Source organism: Hylobates moloch, unplaced genomic scaffold, assembly GCF_009828535.3.
Source record: "Hylobates moloch isolate HMO894 unplaced genomic scaffold, HMol_V3 SCAFFOLD_8, whole genome shotgun sequence".
Lineage (NCBI taxonomy): Eukaryota > Metazoa > Chordata > Mammalia > Primates > Hylobatidae > Hylobates > Hylobates moloch.
Genome location: NW_026652283.1, coordinates 4,611,949 through 4,639,660, shown reverse-complemented (window position 1 = coordinate 4,639,660; position 27,712 = coordinate 4,611,949). Strand labels below are relative to the sequence as shown.

Sequence of the window (27,712 nt, the reverse complement as noted above, 5' to 3'; positions counted from 1 at the left end):
AACTGGGAACTGAAAAGGAGAAATATATTTTGCAGCTGCTAGTTAACATGGAAAACCAAGACTTTTCACACTGAAAAAAATTATTTATTAAATAATAATAGTGGAACATAACAATGTATAGATTCAGAATTCTGCAAATATATTCTATGCCTCTTGGCTTAAAGAGAAGAGTGTCATTTTCCTCTAGAGGCAAACATTTCTTAGGAATTAGGCTATCCCTTAATTACTGAGCCAGATCCTTAACTTTCATAGATGCCAAGTGTCACTAGTTTGCTTCATAGAATCACAGGGTTCTGAACCACTTACCAGGTGAATTCGATACCTCTCAACTTGGCAAATGAAGTCTTAGTTTTTGACTTTTAGTTAATTCAGCAAAAAAATTCCTAAGCTTAGCTCTGACATGATTTAGTAATTTCAGGTAAGTCACATAGCTTAACTGTACCCCTTTTTTTCTGAGAGCAAATTTTAGCAAAGAGCATAAAAGAAATAATCAATCTTGCACAGCACTAGTAATTGTGCTATAACACCACCCATTTTTCAGCCTCTGGGGTCATTGTGATACTCCATCAAAATTAATGTGGTTTTATAACCATACTCACTCCCTAAAAGTGTTTTGTTTGTGTTTTAGAATTCACAGCAATATCCTTTTATATATTAAAAACATCACTGGAGTAGTCCAAAACCATCCGTAAGGGTCACTGGATTAAGTATATGTAATAGTCTAGGGCAGTGGTTCTCAGACTTTGGTAACAGAAGAATCATTCATTAAAGTAGATTCCAGGTTCCCTCGAATTCTGATTTAATGCAAGCAATGAGGAGATTTAATATTGTAAAAGTGCAACAAATAAATCTGTTAGTAACTAATTTAGATATTGATTCCTTCGTTATAATAGCACAATTTTAAATTCAAACTCTAAGCACTTACCCAACAAAAGCAAAGGATTTCCCGTTGGCATCAGGATCCTTAACTGCATTAACAATTCCTTTGGATACATCTACGACCTGTAAGAAATTATAATATATGTTTAAGTAATTGTTGAAAAAGAGAGAATGGGAGATGGGGAGATAGAAAGAAACGAAAGAAGGGAAAAAGGAAGGAAGGAAGAAGAAAGGAAGAAGGCCACGCTGATCTCAACGAAGAAAATGTGAAGTTAAAATAATGGCATTATCTATTCCCAGAAAGCTTCTTAAAAGAATGAGCCATCTCAAGAGCTCAACTAATCCCTGCTATCCAAGTATTTTCCAAGTACGCATAATCCAAGGCTCATCCAAGTATTTTCTGTAGTAGGAATGCACTTACCTTCAGATAGCTTGAGGCCTTTCTGATTTGCTTTTGGCCACAACTTGCCAAGCTCATCTCTTACCATTCCCAACTCTCTTATTAACCATCACAAGCTATATGGAATTGCTAATATTCTACCATTTTAATTTTCAAAAACAGTAATAGTATAGTGATTTTGGCCCCCCAGGGGACATTTGACACCTGTCTGGAGTCATTTTCAGTTGTCACAACTGAAGGGTGGTGTGACTGGCATCTAGTGGCTAGAGGCCAGGAATGCTGCCAAACATCCTTTAACAACCCCCATAACGAAGAATTATCTGGCTCAAAATGTCGATAGTGCCACTACTGAGAAAACTTGGTTCAATCTAACATGGAATCCAACATGCTCTTTCACCTCTGGGCCCCTGTATATACTGTTCCCTCTGCATGCAACACTCTTCCCCAACTCCCTTCATCAGGCTTACCTTTAGTCATCTTTAAGGTTTTACCCTAAATGCCCTTCCTTTTGAAATGCCCAAGTCTAGATTAGGTGCCCTTCTGATGTAATTACATAAAACCCTCTCCTTATCATAGCACTTATCACGTTGTACAATAACTGCTTTATTTATCTGCCTCAGACTGAAAGCAATTTGAGAACAGCAATTTGTGTCTATCTAGTTAATATCTTTATTTCCCTAGTGACATGTGACATGTATGATGTGTCTAGCACATTATGAGTTCAATAATTTTTTCTTATATGAACAAGTGAAGACACGGAGAAGGCATGTACCTCTTAAGTAAACTGAGAGGCAGCTAGCTGATAGAAGTTGACAAAGAAAATGACAGAGTTACTAAATTAGGACAAAACCAGAAACTTGATCACTCAAATCTCAATTCATCAAAAATTCCTCTCTGATCCCCTTCATCTAATTACTTACATATACTGGTTGTTTAACTGTCTTCCAGCCCAAGGAACCAAGGGGTGTAGGACCAAACCGATGCATACCTAGTGGAAGAAAGAATGAGAACTGTACTGAGAAGGCTTAAGTTGCTGTAAGACCCAACAATCTTAAGATTAACATAATTATTGTGCATAATAGAAATAATATAATGAATGTAGCTGACTCTGAGGAAGTGAATGCACTTACAAAAGGCAGGCATTAGTTTTTCAGACAACAAACTCGGAAAATAAAAACGCCAAATGTTTAAAACCATGAAGAACAAAGAAAAGAGGTCAAATGGCTTGACAACTGGTCTACTCTGCAATGCTAAATGCATCGCCATGCCCAAGACTGGACTCTAGCTGCACCCATTCTAAAGAGAAACACAGAACTCTTCCTCCTTAGGATACTCACCTGTTGATATGGCAACAGAACAGATGAACTGTCTATCTAGTTAATATCTAGATGGGTTCTGCTGCTGTGTCAACAGATGAGTGATACAGCACAGATAACCCAGAAAAAGGGCCTGATGGAAATATTAGTTGATATATGGCGCTGGCACAATTATTCTGCTATTTGAAAAAAACGTGAGATAATGTTTTAGTTCTCACCATAAACTAAAACAAATCCCAAGTAGTTTAAATGTTACGTTAAAAAAGTTTTTTTGGTTTTTTTGTTTGTTTGTCTTTTTTTTTTAAAGCATTTAAGAGTAGAAATTAGGCCAGGCACAGTGGCTCATGCCTGTAATCCCAGCACTTTGGGAGGCCAAGATGGGTGGATCACAAGGTCAGGAGTTTGAGACCAGCCTGGCCAATGTGGTGAAACCCCATCTCTACTAAAAATACAAAAATTAGCTGGGCGTGGTGGCACACACCTGCAGTCCCAGCTACTTGGGAAGCTGAGGCCGGAGAATCGCTTGAACCCAGGAGGCAGAGGTCACAGTAAGCCAAGATTTCGCCACTGCACTCCAGCCTGGGTGACGGAGCGAGACTCTGTCTGGAAAAAAAAAAAAAGAGTAGAAATTATTCACAATAGTACAATAAAGAATAAAATACTTAAAAATAAACTTTATCAAAGTGGCAAAAGACACATACACTGAAAACCACAAAACACTGCTGAAAGAAATTAAAGGCACAATTAAATGGAAAGGCATCCCAAGTTCATGGAATGGAAGACTTAATATTGTTAGGATGTTGCTATGGTTTTAATATATTCCCTCCAAAGTTCAGATGTTGCCAATGTGATATGAACTAAGAGATAATTAGGCCATGAGGGTGCTGGGATTAAGGCCCTCATAAAGAAGGCATCATGCAGCATTCAGCTAGCTTGCTCTTCTCCTCTTCTGCCATGTGGGGACATAGCATTTGTCCCTTTCACCCTTCCACCTTCCACCACAAGCACACAGCAAGAAGGCCCTCACCAGATGACAGCACCTGGATCGTGAGATTTCCAGCCTCCAGAACTGTTAAAAATAAATTTCTCTTCTTTATACATTACTCACGTTTGTTGTACCACAAAATGGACTAAGACATATGTCAGTTCTACCCAAAGCAATCTCAGATTTAATGCAATCCCTATCAAAATCCCAATGGCTTTTTATTTTTGCAGAAATATAGAAAACTCCATCCTAAAATTCATACGGCGTTTAAAGGGATTCCTTTAAATAGCCAAAACGATCTTGAAAAAGAACAAATTTTTGGAAGTCTCACACTTTCTGATTTGAAAACTTACTACAAAGGCACAGTAATCAAAACAGTGTAGTGATCAAAACAGTGGCATAAAGACAAACATACAGAGCAATGAAATAGAGAAAAATAACTCTTGCATATATGGTCAAATGATTTCTGACAAAAGCACCAAGACCATTCAATAGGGAAAGATAATCTTTTCAACATACTGGATATCCACATGCAAAAGAATAAAATTGGACCCTGACCTCATACCATATATAAAAACTAAGTTAAAATGGATCAAAGACCTAAACCTAAGAGCTAAAACTCTAAAACTCTTAGACAAAAACAAAAGGAGAAATCTTCATGGCATTGGACTTGGCAATGACTCCTTAGATATAATACTAAAAGCACAGGCAACAAAAGTAAAAACAGATAAACCTGACTACATCAAAATTTAAAACTTCTGTGCATCAAAGAACACAATTAACAGAGTGAAGAGACAAACTAAAAAATGAGAGAAAATTTTACAAATCACATATCTGATAAGCATTTAACATTCTGAATAAATAAAAAAACTCCTACAACTCAATAACAAAAAATAAACAACTCAATTTAAAAAATTAGCCAAGGACATGAATAGACATTTCTCCAAATAATAAAGTAGCCAAAAAGCACACGAAAAGATGTTCAACATCACTAATCATTAGGAAAACATAAATCAAAACCACATTGTTGCCAGGCATGGTGGCCCATGCCTATAATCCTAGCACTTTGGGAGGCTGGGGCAAAAAGACTGCTTGAGGCCAGGAGTTTGAGTCCAGCCTGGGCAAGAGAGCAAGACCTGTCTCTACAAAAATATATATATATTTTTAGCCAGGTGTGGTGGTACACACCTGTGGTCCCACCTATGTAGGAAACTGAGGCAAGAGGATCCCCTGAGCCCAGGAGTTCAAGACTGCAGTGAGCTGCGATTGTATCACTGCCTAGGTGACAGAGCAAGGCCCAATCTCAAAAACAAAAACAAAAAAGCCACACACAATGAAATACCACCTTACAACTATTAGGATGGCTATTATCAAAAAACCAGAAAATAACAAATGTTGACAAAGATCTGGAGAAACTGGAAACCTTGTGCACTGTTGGTGGCAATGTAAAATGGTGCAGCCACTATGGAATACACTACGGTGGCTTGTGGAAAAAATAAAAATAGATATACTATATGCTACAGAATTCCACTTCTCAGTACATACACCAAATAACTGAAATCAGGGATATTTTGTACATCCATGGTCATTGCAGCATTATTCACAATAGCCAAAAGTGGGAAGCAACCCAAGTATCCGTTGATGGATGGCTTATTAAACAAAATGTGGCACACACATACAACACAGTATTATTCAGCCTTCAGTAGGAAGGAAATCACATCACGTGGTACAACAGGGATGAACCTTGAGCGTATTATGCTAAGTCAAATAAGCCAGCTACAAAAAGATAAATACTGTATGATTCCACTTATATGAGGTGGTCAAATTCATAGAAACCAAAAGCAGAATGGTAGTTGCCAGGGGCTGTGGGGAAGGAGGAAACAGGGAGTTGTTTAAGGGGTACAGAATTTCAGTTTTACAAGATGAAAAAGTTCTGGGGATTGGTTGTACAACAATGTAAATATCTTAATACTACTGAACTGTACTCTTTTAAAAATATTTAAAAGGGTCTTAATCTTGTCTTAGTCTTAAGACTCTAAACTCCAAAGTCGCATCCAAATATTATCTAAATCAGATATAGGTAAGACTCAAGATGTGGGTCATCCTGAGGCAAGATTCCTAACTATGAACATGTGAAACCAGGCAAGTTATGCGCTTCCAAAGCCGTGAGACAGGCATAAGATAAGACATTCCTATTCTAAAAGGAAGACGTAAGAAAGAAGAAAGGGTAACAAGTCCCAAGCAAGTCCAAAACTTAGCAAGGTAAATTCTATTAGATTTTAGAATCTAATAAAAAACACACACAATGAAATACCACCTATTAGGGTGGCTACTAAAAATCAAGAATAATCTTCTTTGCCTAGATGCATTGCCTTCTAGATTCATAGAGGTGGTGGTCTCACCTTCAGGACCCACTGAAGCGGTAGTTCTAACTTCCAGGACCTACTGGGTCAGCAGTCTCACCCCAATAGCTCTGCTGGGCTCTGAGAGGGTCACACCTCAAAGGTTCCAGGGGGCTGTATCCCCAAGGATCAGGCAGCTGTACCTCCAAGATTCTGGGTGGTCCCACCTCCAAGGCCTCTGACAAAGACCATGTGGTCTGTTTAAACTGAGGCAATGGCCCCATCCTTTGAAACCAAAGAGATAGTTCTAAACATCTCTGAACCACTTTTGGGGTCATTCTTCCCTTTTCTTGAAGAATAGCTCAAATTCACAGCCAAATAGCTCTGTGGTCTGGTCCTGTAGGATATCAGAAGTCAGACAGGCTTCTTTCATTCTGCCCCTTCTAGTTCAAACTGGTGGTGACTTTGCTGATGTAATCTCATCTCTATTCCTGGCTTCTGCTGAGATAGCTTATTAGTTGGTGAGTCGCGTCCACAATCTCTTCATCAAATGGTTGTTCAGCCACACTCTTAGTGTTCTCTTCAAGACAAGCTTTCTCATTTTTTGCAATATGGGTAAGCTGAGAATTTTCCAAATCTTCAGGTTCTGGTTCCTTTTTGCTTAACAAGTCCTTCTTCCTTTCATCTTTCTCTCTTTTTGTAATCTATTATAAGCAGTCGGGAGGAACCAAGGCATTTCTTCAATACTTTGTACTTAGAAACGTTCTCAGCTGAATAAACAATTTCATCACTCACAAGTACTACCTTCCACTAGAACACACACAGATCAGCCAATTTCTTTGCCATTTTATTATATGGATCACCTTTCCTCCAGTTTCCAATGTCATATTACTCATTTCCATCTGAGACCTTACAAAAATCACCCTTAATGTCCATATTTCTACCAGGTACCTCAAAACTCTTCTAGCCTCTACCTTTACCTAGTTCCAAAGGCACGTTCAGATTTTTAGGTATTTGTTACAGCAGCACCCCACTTCTTGGTACCAAAATCTATTTTGGTCTGCTCAGGCTACCATAACAAAATAGCATAGACTGGGTGGCTTGTACAATAAAAATATATTTTCTCACAGTTCTGGAGGCTGGCAAACTCAAGATCAAAGTGCCAGCCAGTTTGGTTCCTGGTAAGGGCTCTCTTCCTGGCTTGTAGACAGCAGATTTCTTGCTGTCTCCTCACATATGGCCTTTCCTCAGTATGTGCACACAGGGAGAGAGAGATCTCTCTTTTTGTCTCTTCTTATAAGGCCACCAATCCTTCTGAATTACGACCTCACCCTTATGGCCTCATTTAACCTTAATTTCCTCCAAAAGTCCTAACTCCAAATAAATTCACAATGGTGTTAAGACTTCAACATATGAATTATGAGGGGGCATAATTTAGCCCATAGCAGATGGGAAATTTTATACTACGTATCTTTTACCACACATTTTTTTAAGTACAATTATTACAGAGTTAGGTGGACACAAGCAATGGGGAAAAACAAGATAGAAACATCTAAATTGGATAAACCAATATCCAATACAATGGAATACACACAATGGAATACTATTTAGCTATATAAAGAAATGAGCTATCAAGCTATGAAAAGAAATGAAAGAACCTTAAATGCATATTGCTAAGTGAAAGAAGTCCACCTAAAAAGGCTACATACTGCATGATTCTAACCATATATATAATATCCTGGAAAAGGCAAAACTATAGAGACAATAAAAACATCAGTGGTTGTCTGGGGTTGGGGGTGGATAGGAGGGTAAGAATCAATAGGTATAACACAGGGGATTTTAGGACAGAGACACTACTCCATGTGATATTTGAATATTTGCCAAGGTCACAGAGTTAGCTGGGCCAAGACTTAAACTCAAGTCTCTGACTCCCAAGTTCATGCTCTTTCCATTAATCTAAGTTGCTTCTTTTGATATGGAATATAACAAAGACTACACTGACTATGAAAATATAAACCTAGGGGAGAAAAAGGCAACTGGGAAAGAAAAAATACATCCTTAGTCTGTGAGAGAAAACTGTTAGCTTGAGCAACTTCAACTTGATTAATCAGTATCCCTCTCTTCTACCATTAAGAAAGAATACGCACTTGCAAAAGAATTAAGGAATCTATCCTCTCTTCCAAAGATGTCCGACGGCTTTATGATAATGGCTTCTGGAAATGCATCTCTCACTACTTTCTCTCCAACAGCCTAAACGATAACCAAACAAAGCTGTTTTGAGTTTAGAGACAAGTGAATAAAGCGTCCATTCTTTCCACTATTAAGTAAGACATGACTTGTATTTCAAAGGCGATATTTTCCTCCAGATAAAGGTAATCGTGTAATTCATAAAACTCAGTTACACAGAACTTTTAAAAAATATAATCCACAAAAATGTCCTGCACCTTACAGATTTGGTTGAGTCTCTTCCCATATTTATTTTAAGGGAAGCTTACATTGAAGAAGGAGAAAAATCAAAGTAGAATTTTTTCAGCCTCCATTTTTCCTTCTATTTACAGATTCTCTGATTTGTGTCAACTATCTAGCAGCCTGTTAGAAAAAGGGCAGTATGGTGGCAGCAGGCTACAATAGTGGAAGTGTCACCAGTACCTACATATCCAAAGGAGGTTGGGAATAGAGTCACTAATCTTCCTAATCTCAACTGCTATACCATCCTTACTTGTTATCATCTACTAGCCTCCTAGGCAAGTCTTCTTGTTCGATGAAGATATCAGCACCTAATTCAGTCTTCCTTTCTACTTCCACCACCACTGGGGGTGACATGATGTCCAAGTGGGCTTGGACTTCTCAGGTTCTTGAGCTGCTCAACTCCAATGGCATCCTCTTCCTTCCACCTCTACCACTCTTAACTCAGTTACACCACCTACTATATCAACATCTGGAATTGCTCTTCTTCTGAGGTATTAAATGAAGACATCCTATTCTTGGATGTCCATTTCCTACAATTTCCAGCCTGCTTGTTCTTTGTTCATCTGCTCCTGGGATACCTGTTTCTCAACGTTCTCAAGAACTCTAGTGCACTGATTCTGCTTCCCCTGTATCAACTCTTCCGACTGTTCCTGTCCTCCCCTCTGAATTCCAGATTAGGTTCCATAGACCATCTTCTCATCACTCTCTTGCCAATATTGTAAACTACCTTGTCCCTTTGTCCTTTACTCTAGCCACTAGGCAAAATTCTAATCCTAGAAGAACTCCATTTGCCTCCCTTGGGCCATGCACTCCCACTGCCTTGAGCAGCTGGCAGGAAAATAAATCAATAAAAATCATGAATTGGTACCACTATAAACTCATGCCTCCAATTTTAACCGGGCCCTCAACATTTCCCAAAAACCGTGTTTTCCTCTAATTAACTTACTTTCTCATGAGAAAATATGAAACATTTTCTATTCTATTCAAATTTCAGACATCCCTTTCTTTTCTCTTCCTTCCAGTAAATAACTTTGCCTTCTAATAAAAGAGAAAATATAAGACAGTAGAGGAAAAACCACCTCTAGTTCTCACCACTAAATCTACAAACTCTGGAATATAAAGCACGATTTTCTCCTCCTCTCTTACCTGATGGGAGGAACAGTGCCACTTTCAATGCTTTAGAGCTCAGGTCCTTTCACTTCTTCAGGAACCTGTCCAATTTACTCTCTCTTCCACATCCTCAGCCTCACTCCTTTTACCAGCATCTCCCTACCAGCATGTAAACAATGTAGATCCTCTACCTTAAAAAAAAAATACCAACTCCACATCCCCCTCCAGCTTCTATCCTCTCAGTCTTTCATCTTCTTCTTGCCAGTCAAGCTACCTGAAAATGTACCTACCCTTACCATTCCCACTTCCTCAGCTCCAACTCACTCTTCACGCACCCGCATTCTGGATTCTGCTCCAACCACTGCACTGAATCTATACTTGATAAGATCACCAATGACCTCCAGGTCAGTAGATCCAAGGTGACTTTACAGTTCATATTTGCTTGACTTCTCAATAGCATTCACAAGTATCCACTTCCTCCTGTGAGACTGTCTTGCCATGGCTTCCCCAGCACTATACTCTCCTGGTTTCCCTTCTGCCTTATCATGTCCTGCTTAGTCTTTCTGTTTCATTGGTTTGGGTTTCTGCAGGTGCCTCCTTCTCTACCAGATTACTAACCATTGGTATGTTCTGGGCCCAATCTGAAACTACCTTCTCAATCTTCAGCCATCTTATCTCCTCCCATTACTTCAATTAACAACAAATGCTGGTAATTCCCACATTTCTGTCTCCAACCTAGACCTTTCTTCTGACTTCCAGGATCAGAAACCCTACGTACCAGTTACCTGGAAGATTGACACACATCTGAAATGCACCTGAAACATGAGTCCAAAACTCAATCATCTTCCATTCTCTCAAGTAAAATAGTGCTCCTCAATCTTTGCTGCACTCAGAATTACCTAGAGAGAGTTAAAAAATACTGGTGCTGAAGTTGCAACCCCAGAAATTGTTTTAATTGGTCTGGAGCACAGCCTAGGCATCAGAATTTTTAAAAGCTCCCTCAGTGGTTTTAATGTGCGACTAAGGCTAAGAGTCACTTCCCTACAGCCTAGTCCCTCTCAAGTATTTCCCATCTTATTCAACAGTACTATCATCTACCCAGCGGCTTCAGCTAGAGGGCTGGACATCTTTGACTCTTCTCTCTTCCTCACCATTGACACCTCCCATTCCCTTCCAGTCATGAAATTCTGAAGATTTTATGAATGTTTGGGCAGAGGCAGGCACAAGTATTCTCTCTCTTATTTTCTATTTACTACTGTAGCCACAGTGCTTAACACAATATGTGATACATAGTAGGTGCTTAAAAAATAGTTTATCCAGTAAACTAATGTGGTGAGTCAAAAACTTGGGACCATCATCAAGGAACTCTGTTGTCCTTATCAGTATGACTCAAAACAGGCTTCCATATGGCAGAATCCAAATGTTAAGCGCACTGCCAGACACTGATATCCCTTCTGAGTCCCTAACAATGAACACGTTTCACTTAGGTTACAGACTGACTCCAAACTACAGTGGTCAGTCTCTAGGTATGGCATTTCTGGGAGTAAAAGGAGCATAAGTACTAGGTGAATAGGCATCTTCCCTGGCAAATATTAATCCCTGTCATTCTGAGCCTTCACATCGCCCCTTTAAGAGTGGCACAAAACCACTACAATGCAAGGGGTAAGAAAGAAAGACGGTCCTTTAACCATGGTAGATGACACAGGTATGATTCCTTTGGCAGAAATCTGTGATAGTTTCTGTATAATTCAATGATGCCCCAAAGAAACTTTAAGTATCTGAATGCCAATAGTAACATGGTCTAGCCAACTCTGAAGCCCCTTAGCACAGTTCCCTGCAAACAGAAGGCAATCAATCAAAATGTCAAAACATCACACACACCCCTAGTTCTGGATGCAGGGAATCAGAAAACCTTTTAATTCTAGATATGTTGATGATAAACCCTGCTCAATGAGATCATGTTTCAAATGGGCCAAGAAACTCTGGCTCTGTGAACCACTTCCCAGATAAATTTTACTTACCTTATTTCTCAAATATTTCGAAGAGCTTTTAATATTCGCATTCAGATGTGAAACATGAATGAATTTTTCAACTCCAGCTTCCTTGGACAGTTGAGCAATTGCTTGGGGAATCTTCACAAAAACATCCTCAAAATCAAAGTTTCTGGAAGAAAAAAAATAAAAGGATTGGTTAAGAACTCCACACACAGGATCTCGAAGCTTTATGTGATAAGCTGGTTTTCATAACAGTACTGAAATTCATACTACTTAAACTTTTAAACAGCAATAATTTAACTTAAAGCTAAATTTGGCCAGGTGTGGTGGCTCATGCCTGTAATCCCAGCACTTTGGGAGGCCAAGGCGGGTGAATCACTTGAGCCCAGGAGTTCAAGACCAGCCTGGGCAAAATGGTAAAACCTTGTCTCTATTTCTAAAAAAACAAACAAAAAAAAAATTTTAATTTTTTTAAGCCAAAATTATTTTTTAAAAAAAGTTGACAGCTCTGTGCACTGTCATTACTCTACACAATTTAAGGCCTACTCTAAGTTAGAAATCCAGTATACATCATGTTCTGCATTATCAGGGAATCCTGAGGCTGAGGCCCTTTAAAGAAACCTGGCTGTACTGGTTGCTGAAGTGTTAGGAATTACTTCTTACCCCTGGGACTTTGTTTCCTACAAGGGAAAAAAAGGAAACTAAAAACAAGTCAGTCAACAATTTCATTCAGTAATGTTAACTAAATGTTTACTCTGTACAATATACTATGTTAATCATTGGGGTGATAAAAAGTTGAATAAGACCCCCAAGTCATCAAAGAATTTATAAAATATTTGATGAGAAGACATATATTAAAAAACTAAGTCAAACTTTAACGCTAAAAAAAGAGGTGCAAATGAAGTGTTGTGGACTATAGGATTGAAACATTATTTGTTAATAAACAATCCACACAAAGAACTGTTCAAATTAGTCCTCACGCCATCTCCAATTAACAATGCAGAAAAGACATCTACAACACTGTCTACACACAAAAAAACCAATGTTCAGCTTGCTAAACATCAGAACAGGCAAAATCCTATTTCTTAACCCCATCCCATAGGGACTGATCCAAGTACAGGACCAACACCAGCCACACCAGTACCACATACTGGCTTTTTATGGGCAGTATATCACACTGCTGACTTATACCAGACTTAATGTCAGCTACATCTCCTAAGGGGTGTCACTGGGTACGCAAGTGGTTGTTCAACCAACCCTTATTCACTAATTGAAAATGTCACTGTGATAGCTGGCTCATAGAAGGTGCCCAACAAAGGTCTATTAAGCCCTAAGTAAGACTTAAGCAAAGAAGAAATGAGAGTCAAAGACTTACTTGGTTTCCCAGTCTCGCCCAATAAGATTGATGACCACATTGCTGTGTTCCACTACTCGTCGGATGGAATCTTTATCTCTCGCGTCCCATTCCTATAATGGGAAAGCAGAAAGCAATCAGATGAAAACACAGGGGTATACCTCAGCATTCAACACTTCTGCAGCCTCCTCAACGCAAGTTTCAAAATGGGCCATCTGCTGTAGTCATAGTATGGTGCCATTTCATCCAAGCTCCACTTATTACAACAGAAATGATGTCTCGAACTCCCTGCTGATTCCCTCACTCTTTTGGAGAAAAACAGGTAGAAGTACACTTTACTCAGGTAATCAAATGACAGAGCTAAAAAGGAGGCTATTGATTTTTAATGGAGCATATTAGTTTTTGTCCACCCAACTACTCCTTACTAAGTTTCAAAAGAAACCCAGGAAACCAAGTCTCCAATCCTGAAACACAGACAAAGAAGCAAGGAGCATTAGGGGGATAGACTTTCCCTTCTTGACAGCAACCACTTACAGACTGAAGATAGGAAGAGTGTCTTTTAAAGACTAGTGTTAGTTGGGGCCATTCATGACTATTTTCTTATCTCTTTTTAATTCTTTCCTCTTTTATAACCCCAGATCTAGTCATTTCTACATTAACAACATAAAAACAAGAGTCAAAGAGAACTACCTAAAACTTCAGGGTGAGCCAAGGGCAGGTTTCTATAAGCATTTCAATGGAAGATAACAAGTAATAAGAATTTCTTAGCACCAAATAATAAGTGCATATGCATGGGTCAGTGCAATAGGAAGGAGACAGAGCAAGAAGGGAAAAGAGAAAGAAAGTGGGGATGAAAGAGAGAGAGAGAGAACTAAAATGCCTGTTTAATTTAGAAAAGAGAAAACAAACTACAAAATCAGATTCAAGAACAAAAAGATGAAGCCCCAGCAGGAAGAACCAGTTAGGACTGATGATAGAAAGTGGGTTAAAAGACACAGTCTAAACAGTGGCTTGGCAGTCAAACAGACAGGAATGCAAATCCCAGTTTGGCATGTACTAATTTTGTACAAATTATCTCTTCAAACCCCACGTAAAACTAGAAAACACAACTTACCTCATGAGGTTATTATGATGATTAAGTGAAATATTCATAAAATCTACAGCAATGAATGATGTAATAAAAGGAAACCAAATTTTCAGGGATAAGGCCCAAGGGCACACAGTCAGGTGGGCAAACCAAATGGACATTCAGACAGCAGTTGCAAACAAAGACTAAAGTGGGGAAATCAGCACCTCACACCCCAAATAGTCCTTCTCGAAAATAAACACATAAACAAACACTAAACATATAAGCCTCTGAGTTCCCTGTGGTCTTGCTCATCCAAACGTGCTCAGAGCACAGGTCAATGCTAGACACTCAGGAAATAAATCTCTGCAGAAATAATGGAATAGATGTCATTTGGTTCAATTCCAATGGTTCAAAAGTTTTCAACTATCACTTTTTAAATACTTCAATTTTGAGGCTCTGACAAGGTGACCAACAAACTTAAGGCACAAAGAACTAGGAATAAGCTAAGCTTCTGTAACTTTAATACCAAAAAGATACTTAATAGTAAGATTTTGGAGAAGAAAAACATTTTGGAAATAAGAAATTTCTGATATAAGTATTATACTCAGCTTGTGAACATTGAGTCAAGAATAAATGAAAATGTGAAAATGAAATGAAAATAAATCAAAGTTTAAAGGGATTACAAATAATCTGTATGAATATTACCAGAGATAGTAAGGATGTTTAGCACATATTTTTTAAAAGAGAAAATGTATAACTCCATTCCTTACTGGACAATACAAGTAGGAAGTCAGCTATAAGATCAGTAGATTTAAGCATCAAGGCTCAGAGAGTATAGCAATCAATAGCTTGGCTGCAGGCATTTGGGGCAGCACAACTCTTTGTGGAAAGAGGCTGTCCTGTGCTCTGTGGGATATTTAGCATCCCTGGTCTGTACCTAATAACCAGGATGGCTCCCCAATCACTGTGACAATCAAAGAGTTCTATTAATCAATCCCTTAATGGCCCTCCTGTACCATCTTTCCCCTGCCTCACCGCACTGGCAACTACTGCCCTAAAGGAAGAATCTGTAGATTAAAGGACGACAAAGGGGATGCTCAGAAAGGACTGTTCTAAGTTAAATCTATACTAAACAACCAAGTTATAAAACACCCTATTTGTGATTTTTTTAAGTTTATAGAGCGCTATCCAATAGAAATATAACATGAGGCACATGAGTAAAAAAGAAACAAGTAAAATTCATTTTAATAATATATTTTATTTAACCTAATATATCCAAAGTATTATTTTAATATGTAACAAATATAAAAAATTATTAATGATGAATCGTATATTTTCTTCATACTGAGTCTTTGAAATCTGGTGTATATTTTATGTGTACAGCATATCTCAATTCAGACCAGCCATATTTCATGTGCTCAGCAGCCACATGTAGCCAGTGGCTACCACACTGGACAGCACAGGTCTAGAGCAGGGGTTGATAAACTATAGTCCATAGGCCAAATTCAGCCTGCAGCCTCATTTCGTAAATAAAATTTTACTGAAATGCAGCCATGCCCACTTGTGTATATATTGTCTATGGCTACTTCCAGTTACAAAGGCAGAGCTGAGTAATTATGACAAAGACTCCACAACCTGCAAAGCCAGAAGTATTTACTATCTGTCCCTTCAAAGAAAAAGTTTGCCAACTGCCAATCTAGAGCTCGCATGACAAAGGAGATCGTGGAACCTAGCTGAAAGAATGACCTGGGAATAGAGGATGCCTTTGGTCCATTCTGGGAAGAAATTACTGCTTTATTATACTGCCTCTCACTCCCAAAAATGATCTTAGTAATTTATATTTGTCAACTTCAATCAGTCATAAAGGCCCTTACCAGAAACAGAAGCTGGCCCAGGTCACCCATGGGACGAAGGTGCATGATGTCATATGTATCACACCGATAAGGTATGATTACCTGTGACCCCATGCGTCCTAAAAGAGAATGGATTGAAAAAAGGATCAACATTAACATAATGTGGATATATTATACAATTGTGACTTGGTAAATATTTAGATTCTGGTATGGTATGTGAATTGATATTATATTTGACAAAAAGAATATTTTGCCATGCTAAAGATGCCATAGCTTTTCAGAGTCCCTTATTCCTAACCTAATAATTCCTATATAGGAACATGAGTGTGCTCTTAATGTCACAACAAATAAAAATTACAGACATCCAAGATAGAGGAATTCATAATACTGTTAAAATGAGGAGAAACATAGCTCATGCTTTTCATCAGGCAATCCTGATCAATGGCAATGGAGCATATGAACTTAAGGAACTTTACTTACCAAGGTGGTTGACAACATATCGCCCCAGGAATCCTGTTGCTCCAAACACAGTAGCCACAATCCCACTGACTGAGGAACGTCCACCTTTCCCATGAGGTATGACGGCATGATGAAGCTGGCGACAGGGTGGGCCGTGACACACAGATGTGGCTATTGCAGTAACAGCAGAACCTTAAACAAAACCCCAAAGTATAAAAGCATGGCAAATATTAATATTTTTAAAACTGTGAACACAAATAGCTCCTTTCCCTAAAATCTTGTAACGTTATTTTGCAATCAGTACTTTAGCAATTTAAGTATCAAGGGCAATAATAAATACAAACTACAACATAGAATCCACAGGACATGAGGAAATATACTCCCTACCCTATACAATGTAATTTACCTAAGAAGATAAGTCACATTTTTTAAAAAACACATTAAACAGTCACAAAGTAGGAAAGTATAAGCCTATATGGTAAAAGGAACTGAGAATAAGTAATAAAGAAGCAATAAATCACATTACCGTGAGGAAGTATTCCTGGATAAAATGTTTTGAGAAAGGTCTTAAAGAGGAAAAAAAAAGAAAGGATAGAATCCCATGAGGAACACATCACAATGCAGAGGTAGAATGAATAAGCCTATAGCACAGGGCATCAGCAAAAGACTCTCCTGGAACAGAATCTGAAACTGGTGACTAATGAAAAATAGTTGATGATATTGGTCGGAAGCAGATGATTATTAGTACAGAATATTAAAAAAAAAGAATGCAGTTCAATAGTTCAGACTTACTATAAAACCACTGAAGAACATCACAAATAATGATAAAAGGAGTGAAGTGCTTGAGAAAAGATGTTCTGACTTTTAGAAAGCTTAACAGCAAGAGACTTGTCAAACATTCCACCATTTCTTTTTCATCAACTGAGGTTCTTGGTAGTAGAATGAACCCTTAAAGTTCATGTACCAACGCTTACATCTTCTCTACAGCATGTGGGCAAAGAAATCATCTGGCTTTTGCCTGAACACCTGTGGAGTTGGGAAACTCACTACTTCCTGTAGCGGCCCATTCTGCTTTGAGCCATTCTAACAGAAAGAAAGTTCTACCACAAGGGGAATCAGTGACTGCTTCTCAGAAGTTTTTATCCCTGTGTTTCTCCAGAATGACAAAGAACAAGTCTAATCCCTCTTCCACAATTAAGTGTAGCAATTATAGCCCGACTAAATATTTTCTTCTCCAGGTTAAACATTCCCCGTCCTGTCAAATATTCTTCATATGGCAGGAATGTGAATCTCTTTTGGATACACTCCAGTTTTCAAGTTACTTCTAACTCCTTAGAATAGAATTTCAGAGCTAGCTGCTCAACTTTCATGTTAAGTAGAAACAAAAAGGTTTAAAGTGCTAACGCACTTCTGCTCCAATCAACAAACTTCAGAGCTTAGCATTCATGCTTTGTACACTTGGGAGAGGTGAAAGACACAAATAGGGCTTACTTTAGAAAATCTGTGTTTGTTTCTAGGGATGACTTTCAGGTGGCATTCTGCCCAAAGGCCATTGTTCTTCCCTATCCAAAAGTATGGAATTGGAGAAATAGCCTAGCTCACTGATAGTGACAGAAATTAAAAGTAAACATCATGGACCACACACATCATAATAACAAAATAATAACATCATATTAACAGCTACCTTTACAGAGCTCTTGGCAGGTGTCCAGCATTATTCTAAGTGCCGCATAGGTATTATCTTTTTTAATGCTATCTTTATCACCACTTTATGGATAATGTTAGTGACTAGCCCAAAGCACTAGTAAAGGAGATTAAAAAGAGGTCCCATGAGGTAGGAGAAAAACTCAGAAGGAAATAGAATCTAAAAACCCAAAAAAAGAAACTGTTTCAAGGAGAGAATGGTTAACTTTACCAAATGCTGAAAGTGAAGTAGGAAGAGGACAAAGGACCACAGAAGCTGGAGGATGTGGCTGTAGGTGGCATAAGTAAGAGCAATTTTATTGGATTAGTGGGACTGAAAGCCAGACTGGAGCAAACAAGAGAGGCTGTGAGGCAAGGAAGTAGATAAGGAGTATGGACAATCTTTCTGAGAAAGGAGAAATGGGACTAGAGAAACACAAGGACAGGGACAGGTTTGTTTGTTTGTTTGTTTGTTTGTTTGTTTGTTTGAAATATGAGTTAACATTTATGTGCTGATGGAAATGACATGATTTCCATGGTAGAGGTAGAAAATTACTGATTCAGGAAAGGGACTGAATAGTTGAGAGAGGATGAGACTGAATGCAAAGTGAAGGAACTGGCCACAGATTGGAACAGAAGGAGCTCACCCACTGTAACAAGAGAAAAGGCAAAGAATTATCACATATCAACTATTAGAGTTTATGGTGGGAAAATGACTGTTCTCATCTGATTCCTTGGATTTCTCTGTAAAGCTGAGAATCAGACAAAAGCACATGTTAGAGGTTTTAGGAAACTCGCTAAGTTAAGTAATGATTATGGAGACAAGGAAACCAAATTTCCTAGAAAAATGTAGCACTGAAAATCTACTTGAGATTTGTATTCATGAATTTAAAATAAGGCCAGTTAGTTTGAAGTTTTCCCTAGCCCCGTTCTCCATTGCTCAGTAGCAGGCAGCAAATTACGTGGAAAGTTTTGTTTAATCAGGGTCAATGTTTTTTACGACAATGGGAGTTGGGCTGGGGAGTTGAGAATGCATAAAAGGGAATGATAAGAGTGATGAGTAAGGAAGTGAGGACATAGGATAAGACAGGGAAAAGACGGCAGAGTCAATGAACTGGGAAGAATTACTTAAGTTAAGGAATTAATACCTCAAAGGACTGTTAAGAGGATTAAACATACATAAACCATGTAGCACATTACCTAGAGCACATTAAGCATTCTATGAATAATAGTTGCTTTTATTACTTTGAAATTTCTCAGAAGGTAATGTCACACTAACCTCACATGGCTATTTGTTTTTTTAGTAATTATGGGCCAAGAATTATTCTAGAAACTGTGACTATCACAGAAAAATAAAAACCCTGGCTTCATGAAGCTCACAGTTTAAAGGGTTGATGAGAATAACATATGGGCAAGCATCTGTCACAGTGCCTTGCAAATAGTAGGTGCTCAATAAATATAAATTATTACTCTCTTTGGTTCCAGCCTCTCCACTTTCTTCCATTTATTATGAGTACTATTAGAAGAACAATATTCTATATTAATTATATATTCATTATATTTCTCTGCTTAAAAACCTACATTAGTTTCCTACTGCAATACCCAAACCAATAGTCCAGACATTTTGCTTGCACACTGCATTAATTTTTTTATTTATTTAAAAAATTATATGCATGTTCTATGTAGTACCAATGATATATACATTATAAATCATATATTAGTGTATGGCGTACAGTTTAAACTACATAAGTGTTAGCTATTATTACTATAGAAAACAATTTTTAGGAGTTCTAATATTATATTTCCATAACTTATTAGGTCCTCTTGCACAACTCCCTTTGGAAACTACAGGTCTAAACTCTGCTTGGCTTTCAAAGGTCTCCATGGTCTGATCCCATCTAACGCATTCAACCTCCTTTTCCACTATCCCAGATATACAGGTAGTCATTTCACTGCCTCTTGAATACCTCATGACTCCATTCTCATCCACTTGTCTTTGCCAGAGGACTTTCCAGATCGTAACAGCCCTAAAGAGATCAGTGGGAGCACTACAATTCTCCACTGGTCTTCCAATCATCCCTCAGTACCTCAAATGATACTAATCTTTCCCTTTTATGATTTCCTGTGATACTTAATAGTCTTGCCACACTTAACTATATAGTTGTCTTACACAGTTCTGTCCTATAGTGTGTGGATTATGTTACATACTAGACTTGCCTCTACAGAATTTACTCAAAAACTTACTTTACCAGACAATAACGCAGAGTGGTTAAGAACACAAGCTATGATGTCAGTCAGAGGAAAGTAAGTTAAAAGAGAAAATTAATAAAAATATCCAGAACTGGAGATTGCAGATAGCAGGTACTCAATAAACAGTGATTACCATTCACAATCTACATTATGTCATACAATTGTAATAGTTTAACAGGAACCAGCAAAATGTCTTTGCAAAGACATTGTGACTACAAAACCATCCACTATAAGTGATGTGCAGCACCACCTTCCCAGTGGTATACAGTTCTACCCAAGATGGAAAACAACAAAAAAGGATCCTCTAAACACTCCTAATTCTTGCCTCAGGCTGAACATCAAACCTATCTGTGGTGCTTTTAAAAATTTAAGGTGCAAGGAGCTAATCTCACAAATTCTGACTCAACAGCTCTACACTCAGTCCTCATTTCTAATTTTTACAAAGCTTTACGAGTGATTCTGACATGAGCCAATTTTGAAAGCAAATGATATTCTGTAACGACTAAAATACACTAAGAAAAAAATACAATTTTGGGGGTTTGATTGGAATATGTTTGTGGAAGAGTAGGGGGTGAAAGAATAATGATGAAGTGTAACCGTATTTCTAATTTCCTTGCTTTTTAGTGAGTGGAAGGACACATGTATGTTTTCAATTTGAGGAGTGGGAGCAGATCCAATCAGAACAGAAGGGAAACTAAATAATGCTAACAAATTCTAACATAGCCTTCATTCTTCACTTTCCTTTCCACCAAGCTCCTGACTCTTCTCTCCTCAAACATCACTCTCTCCCCCAGACCCCAATGCACTTTGCCCAACGTTCTACATCCGTAGAGACGCTTTTGGGTAAAAGCATGCTTTTATAAATATTAGCTCATTTAATCTTATCAGAGACTCCCTGGTATTGTAATATTATCATTTCCATTGTGCTCATGTGAATTGAGACCCATTAAGGGTTTGCACAAGGTCATAAAGTCAATCCAAGGAAACCTCTCGCCACTAGCCTTTTTTCCGCTCCCTTACACATTTCTCCCCCCGCCCCATATAAATATTTCTCATAAACCTAAACCCTTATAACCATATCAGAATTCTGATTCTCTCGATCCCTAACGTGTCCCCCACATTCTCCTCTTCGCTTACAGCTGCTTAAGGTCTTTTGTCTCCTCCCAAGGTGGTGCACAATTGAATATGTGAGCCGGGGAAGAGGAAAGCAAAAGGAGAAAGCAGACTGAAGCAGCTCCAAACCTAGAGAAACCAGAGTGCCTAGGAAGTTGGCGTGACCGCTGCAGCACGGTGCCACCCCCGAAACCTTAGGTCCCCGTCTCGGAATCCCGATCAGGGGCCGCCGTTACACTTACGTGACATTGAGAGGACCCGGACAACCCGGGACTGTGCTGCAGCCGCCATCTTTTCCCACAATCCCCCACGACAGCGTTCCCGGCTGACTACGGCTGCTAAGCTGGGTCAAAACTTACCTTCCTCGCCTGTCTGCGCAGGCGCTAACCAGGAAAGGAAGGGTTCGGGTAGATTGTTGGTTAAGAAGAAAGCTGGGAAAGTGAAGGCGAGGGGGAAGAAAGGAAGTGAAAAGACTTTGGCTGTTAGAATCTCAGATCTGGAATAGGCTGTATATAGGCTGTTTATATCTAGTTGCCGAGGAACCTGAAGTTCAGAGTTAACCAGTGACTGACTCAGGACATGCAAAATGGCAGGACCCGAGGTAGAAGAGCTTAACCTTTCCTGACTCTCAGTTTCCTGTTCCCTGAAAATGTCAGCTAAGCTGGCAGCCCTGGTGAGTCCGGGGAAAGAAGGAGGCGTAGCCCTCCGCGCTCAGGAGGTCCAGGGCCCAGGAGAGAGAAAAAGGGGGACAAGGACGAGGGGAAAAGTGGAGAAGAGAAACCAAAATAGGGGGTGTCCCAAGTAAATAAACGTACGTCGAGCCCGCCAAGCACATTCTCTCATAGGGACCCTTGCGCCTGCTGTTCGCATTTCCCGGAATGCACACTCAGGTGTCTGCACCAGCTCAAGTCTCTGCTCAAAAGTGACCTCTTCGGATAAAACTTCTCTGACCATCCTATCCAACGTGGTAATTATTCCACCAATTTTTGTTTTAGGTTTATATACCAAAGCACTTATCACCAACTGGCATATGAATCTAGGCGTTCTTAACCAGAAGTGTGATTCATGAGTGGGCTTCGAGAAATCTGTGAACTTCCCGAAATATTATGTAAAATTTAGCGGCCATGTGTGCCATCTGAACATCTGTCTTAAGGGGAAACTGCAGATGGCTCTCTCTAGCGCAATGGCTTGTAATTTTTTCTTTAACTGTGGACACCTTTGAGAATCTGCATTGTTCTACAAAGAGCCATCCAGAAACTGAGGAAATTCCAGGTTAGACTAAGCGCTTGGATTTTAAAATACTTTATTCTGGTCAACCTCTCCAGATTCCTGGCTAGGAGACAGCAACCAGTGATCCTGTGAAACATACCTTAGGCTTATCAGAAAACCACCTAGTTTGGGGAGGGCGGGTTCTTTCTAGACTTGGTAATCCTTCCAGTGCTTTGTTTTTTCAGGAAAAGTATGTGTTTCTGGGATAGACAAAAAGGCCTGTGATGAGTGGGGATGTAGAAGTTGCTTATTACTAGGCTTGAAATCTTGGCTGTTTCCACTCTATCTTACCCCTACTGTTTACTGAAGTGTCGCCTACCAAATTGAATTGGAAGAGAGAAAAAAACCTTGAATTTCATCGGAGAAGCTTAGTAGTGATGCTACACTGTCATATTTCTTGGCCTCATCCTATGTTCACTTAACACAATTTGCTAATACTTGATTTTGGGACCAATATAGATACTAACATACTTTCCTTGTTTGGATCAACAGATCCTGACTGTCATCAGCAACCTGCTAACTCCTGTATAACACTGCCAATTATATAATTTAAAATCTCTAAGTTAAACACTGCCTCGTGTTCTCAGTTCTAGTTTCAAGGTTGCATGGTGTAATTAAAAGAACACTGACTTTTTTTTCAGAGATGGGGTCTTACTATATTGCCCAGGCTTGTCTCAAATTCCTGGGCTCAAGACCTCCTCTCACCTTGGCCTCCAAAAGTGCTGGGATTACACGCATGAGTCACTGTGCCTGGCTGAAAGAACACCGATTTTTAACACCCAGAATACTAGATCCCATTCCCAGTTTTGTCAGTCATTAGTTGTGACCTGGACAAGTTTCTACACCTGTCTAACAGGGTAAATAAAACCTACTCTGGTACCTCAAAAGGTTATTATGAGAATCGGGTGACGTAATGGATGCAAAGATGCTTTGTCACCCACAAAGTGCTATATGTAGGTCCATGCAGTACTATTAAAATACCACTGAAGTATCAAAATCATAGAATGTTAGAGCTGGAAGAGATTTTAGGAGCTCAGCAAGCCCCATTATTTCAAAGACGAAGAGGCCAGGTGTGGTGGCTCATGCCTGTAATCCCAGCACTTTGGGAGGTCGAGGCAGGCAGATCACTTGAGGTCAGGAGTTCGAGACCAGCTTGGCCAACATAGTGAAACCCAGCCTCTACTAAAAATACAAAAATTAGCCGTATGTGGTGGTGTGCACTTGTAATCCCAGTTACTTGGGAGGCTGAGGCACGAGAATCACTTGAACCTGGGAAGCGGAGGTTGCAGTGAGCCGAGATCGTGCCACTGTACTCCAGCCTGGGCAAGAGTTGAGACTCTGTCTCGAAAAAAAGAAACTGAGATATATTGACAAATATAATTTGACTAGTAGGTGAACTTTCTGTGAAAAGATTACAAAAGCTCTTGAGACAATATAAAAGATCATCAATGGATAAATAACTTTTTTTTTTTTTGAGTCTCACTCTGTCACCCAGGCTGGAGTGCAATGGTGCTATCTCTGCTCACTGCAACTTCCGCCTCCCAGGTTCATGCGATTCTCCTGGCTCAGTCTCTGGAGTAGCAAGGATTACGAGCATGTACCACCATGCCTGGCTAATTTTTTGTATTTTTAGTAGAGACGGTTCTGCCATGTTGGCCAGGCCAGTCCTGAACTCCTGACCTCTAGTGATCTGCCTGCCTCAGCCTCCCAAAGTGCTGGGATTACAGACGAGAGCCACTGCGCCCAGCGATAAATAACTTTTTTGAAGGAACCCTGTGATAAACCAGTCGCTTTTGAATCTGTTGCAATTTTCATCATTATCTTGTGGCCATGCTTGGAAGTTCTTTTTGCTCCATGGAAACTATATACTAGTCCTATATTTAATCATTAATTACAGAGTAGCTGAGGTAACATTTTCAGAGAATGTAGTAATAAAGCATAGAAAGAGTAGCTAACCAAATGCCTCTTGGTCTGATTTTTCCCACTACAGTTTCTCAGGTCAGGCATTGCAAACGATAAATTAGGGTCATTGTATCTCTGAGCATCTAAGACAAATTATAACCCAGAGATGGTCAGTTTAGGCAAAATATCCTAAAAATAATTTTTTTTTTTTTTTTTTTTTTTTAGACGGAGTCTCACTCTGTCACCCAGGCTGGAGTGCAGTGGCGCAATCTTGGCTCACTGCAAGCTCCGCCTCCCGGGTTCACGCCATTCTCCTGCCTCAGCCTCTCCGAGTAGCTGGGACTACAGGCGCCCGCCACCAAGCCCGGCTAATTTTTTGTATTTTTAGTAGAGACGGGGTTTCACCGTGGTCTCGATCTCCTGACCTCGTGATTCGCCCGCCTCGGCCTCCCAAAGTGCTGGGATTACAAGCGTGAGCCACCGCGCCCTGCCAAAAATAATTTTTTTTACAAAAGGCAAGATGCTTATAAATAAGAAGAGTCCTGGCTGGATCTGACAAAATGAAGTGATTCCATGGGATTTGCAGAAAATTGAGACCCTCAATTCTTTTATTTCTCATTCTCCTCTGCAGCCCTCTAGATTTGTTAATACATAATACTTACTCTGCTGCTTTAAGTGGAATCCACTGGCAAAATGTCCCCCTACCGTATTCCCCTGCCTATATTAAACACTCTAAAGCAGGGGTCCCCAACCCCCAGGCCATGGACCAGTGCCAGTCCATGGTCTGTTAGAACCTGGCCACACAGCAGGTAAATAGTGGGCAAGTGAGCAAAGCTGAGCTCCACCTCCTGTCAGATCAGTGGTGGCATTAGATTCTCATAGGAACTTGAACCCTATTGTGAAAAGTGTAGGTTATACACTCCTTATGCGAATCTAGTGCCTGATGATCTGTCACTGTCTCCCACCAACTCCAGATGAGACCATCTAGTTGCAGGAAGACAGGACTCCCACTGATTCTATATTATGGCATAATAGTAGAAATAAAGTGCACAACAAATGTAATGTGCTTGAATCATCCAGAAACCATACTCCCACCCCACTCCCATCCGTGGAAAAATTGTCTTTCACAAAACTGGTACCTGGTGTGGAAAAGTTTGGGGACCACAGCTCTAAAGAGAGAATTAATCAGAATAAAGCCTAGTCCTTCCAAACTAAACATCAGCCCCTTGGAGTATATCTTCACCCCTCCTCTTTGTCCTTTTGACCATTCATTTTCTGGTAGCCTCACTACTGTTACTATAGAGACAGTGATATCACCAATTGTGATTCTGATGTCACTCTCCGGTCCCAGCAAGGGGGAGGTACATGGAAGGCCACAGGAAGAAACAAGATCTTGAGCTGAGCAAGAACATCCCAGCATCTTCACTGACTTTAAAAGTATATTCTGGAGTCTTCTGTGGTTCACTATTCCAGTGCTACAGAGGTAGGTAATCTTACTGGACTGATAAAATAGCACATTTTCTGATCCTCTGTGGTTGGAAGGGAGAATTCAGTGACAAGTGATAGGAAACTTGTTATGTTCAACCTAGCATTGTTCTTCTGTCCAGCCAATTTTTTTTTTTTTTTTTGAGATGGAGTCTCACTCTGTTGCCCAGCTGGAGTGCAGTGCTGCAATCTCGGCTTACTGCAACCTCCACCTCCTGGGTTCAAGTGATTCCTCTGCCTCAGACTCCTGAGTAGCTGAGATTACAGGCATCCACCACCTCACCTGGCTAATTTTTTGTATTTTTAGTAGAGACAGTTTCGCCATGTTGGCCAGGCTGCTCTCGAACTCCTGACCTCAAGTGATCCCCTCCACTTCGGCCTCCCAAAGTACTGGGATTACAGGTGTGAGTCACCATGCCCGGCCTGCTCAGCCAATTTTAATCTTACCTGTGAGTCCTCTGGAAATAAGTGAACCTCTCCTTCAGCAGCTTTAAAGTCAAACCTACCATCTTTGCTGCTGACATTGTGATTTTGTTACAGATTTGACAAGATCTCCTCAGCCATCCTTTTGCAGACATGAGATGTCTTACTTCCTGCTTCCCCATTTGATAGAGTAGAAGCTTGACTACCTACTGACTTTCCCTATTCATTGTGTGGCCATTCCTAAATTTATTTTCTTTCCAGTGCCCCAAGAGCAAAATAGAACTGGTATAACCCTGAGTCCAATTCTCATACACTTTTATCCTCTCACTGTTATTTCTGAAGTCTTGGTTAGACAACAGAACTGGGAAAGGGCAGGATATCTATAGCTATGTAGTGAAAGTATCTATACTAACAGGGACTAGAAGAAGAAGCTGTTACTTAGGGAAGGTAAAAATAAAGACATTCCACCGGAAAGCTTAACAATGAATATGGTGTAATTGAGACACACACACACACAAATCTTTATTTAAACAAAATTGATTGAAACGCTGATTTAATCAGCAACCAAGTTTACTGAGCTTCTACGATGTAGCAGGCACTTATAGAAAGGAAGGCAGTAAAAGAAAAAGGATATAAGAAACATACTCTTCCCTCTCAAAACTAGTAATAAAACCTGGTTGAATGAACCTCAAAACTTGATCAAGTACTTAGCAACCCTGAAAGAGCTTTACTTACGCTTTCGCTTCTGCAATCTGAGTTTTTACATGAGTTTAGGAACCTTGGGTAAACAGGAGCCTCTCACTTAAAATGGATACAGGAGAAAACTGCCTTGAGATAGAGGTGTGGTCTAGGATATAACGACCATAACCAAGCCCCTATGTTGCTTATGCCCTTCATGACTGGCATTCAGATTTGCACTCCTCAGTAAGCACTCCTCCTCAGTAATCATCACATTGACATTTCTGAGGAACATTTTAGTCCAATCTATTGGCCATGGGAAAATTTCACAGCTGCCGGAATGTTAGCAGGGCTGGAATATCTAAAGCAATATATCCGCTGATTCTAGTATTTCCTTTCTGAGCCTCAATATCCTAATCTATAAGCTGAGAGTATTAGAAACCATGGTTTCTAAGGTCCATTTATCTTAAATAACACAAAGTCTCATTTTCTCTTTTTTTTCTACCCTAACTCCAGGATATTATTTACCAGCTTTTAAACTTATAGCAATTTATGAATCTATTCACTGACTTCATTAAACTCTTTAGATCTTCCTTCTTTTCCACTTTATTATGAGAAACATTGATTTAGAAATCTGAATGTCGTTATCATTAATAAGTATTAAAGTACCTCTTTATAG

At 39.5% G+C, this 27,712-nt stretch overlaps 2 protein-coding genes across 4 annotated transcripts in view; one reads left to right on the top strand and one right to left on the bottom strand.

The window, feature by feature from the left end:
• Positions 1–21,591, bottom strand: part of NDUFA9 (NADH:ubiquinone oxidoreductase subunit A9) — a 37,976-nt gene extending 16,385 nt beyond the window's left edge. For both annotated transcript variants that reach the window (XM_032159355.1, XM_058442621.1), the window contains exons 1-8: positions 21,519–21,591; positions 16,252–16,422; positions 15,793–15,890; positions 12,871–12,962; positions 11,523–11,664; positions 8,070–8,172; positions 2,200–2,267; positions 926–1,002 (exon numbers count right to left, since the gene is read on the bottom strand). In XM_032159355.1, the coding sequence (XP_032015246.1) occupies positions 926–1,002; positions 2,200–2,267; positions 8,070–8,172; positions 11,523–11,664; positions 12,871–12,962; positions 15,793–15,890; positions 16,252–16,422; positions 21,519–21,567 (800 nt within the window). In that variant the 5' untranslated portion in view covers positions 21,568–21,591. The remainder of the gene's footprint in view (positions 1–925; positions 1,003–2,199; positions 2,268–8,069; positions 8,173–11,522; positions 11,665–12,870; positions 12,963–15,792; positions 15,891–16,251; positions 16,423–21,518) is intronic.
• A 73-nt stretch (positions 21,592–21,664) lies between these two features.
• Positions 21,665–27,712, top strand: part of AKAP3 (A-kinase anchoring protein 3) — a 32,620-nt gene continuing 26,572 nt past the window's right edge. Inside the window, exons 1-2 of one of the 2 annotated variants that reach the window (XM_058442749.1) lie at positions 21,665–22,243; positions 25,799–25,930. The gene's annotated coding sequence lies outside the window, so the exon portion shown is untranslated. The remainder of the gene's footprint in view (positions 22,244–25,798; positions 25,931–27,712) is intronic. The other variant, XM_032159353.2, reaches the window with a different exon arrangement.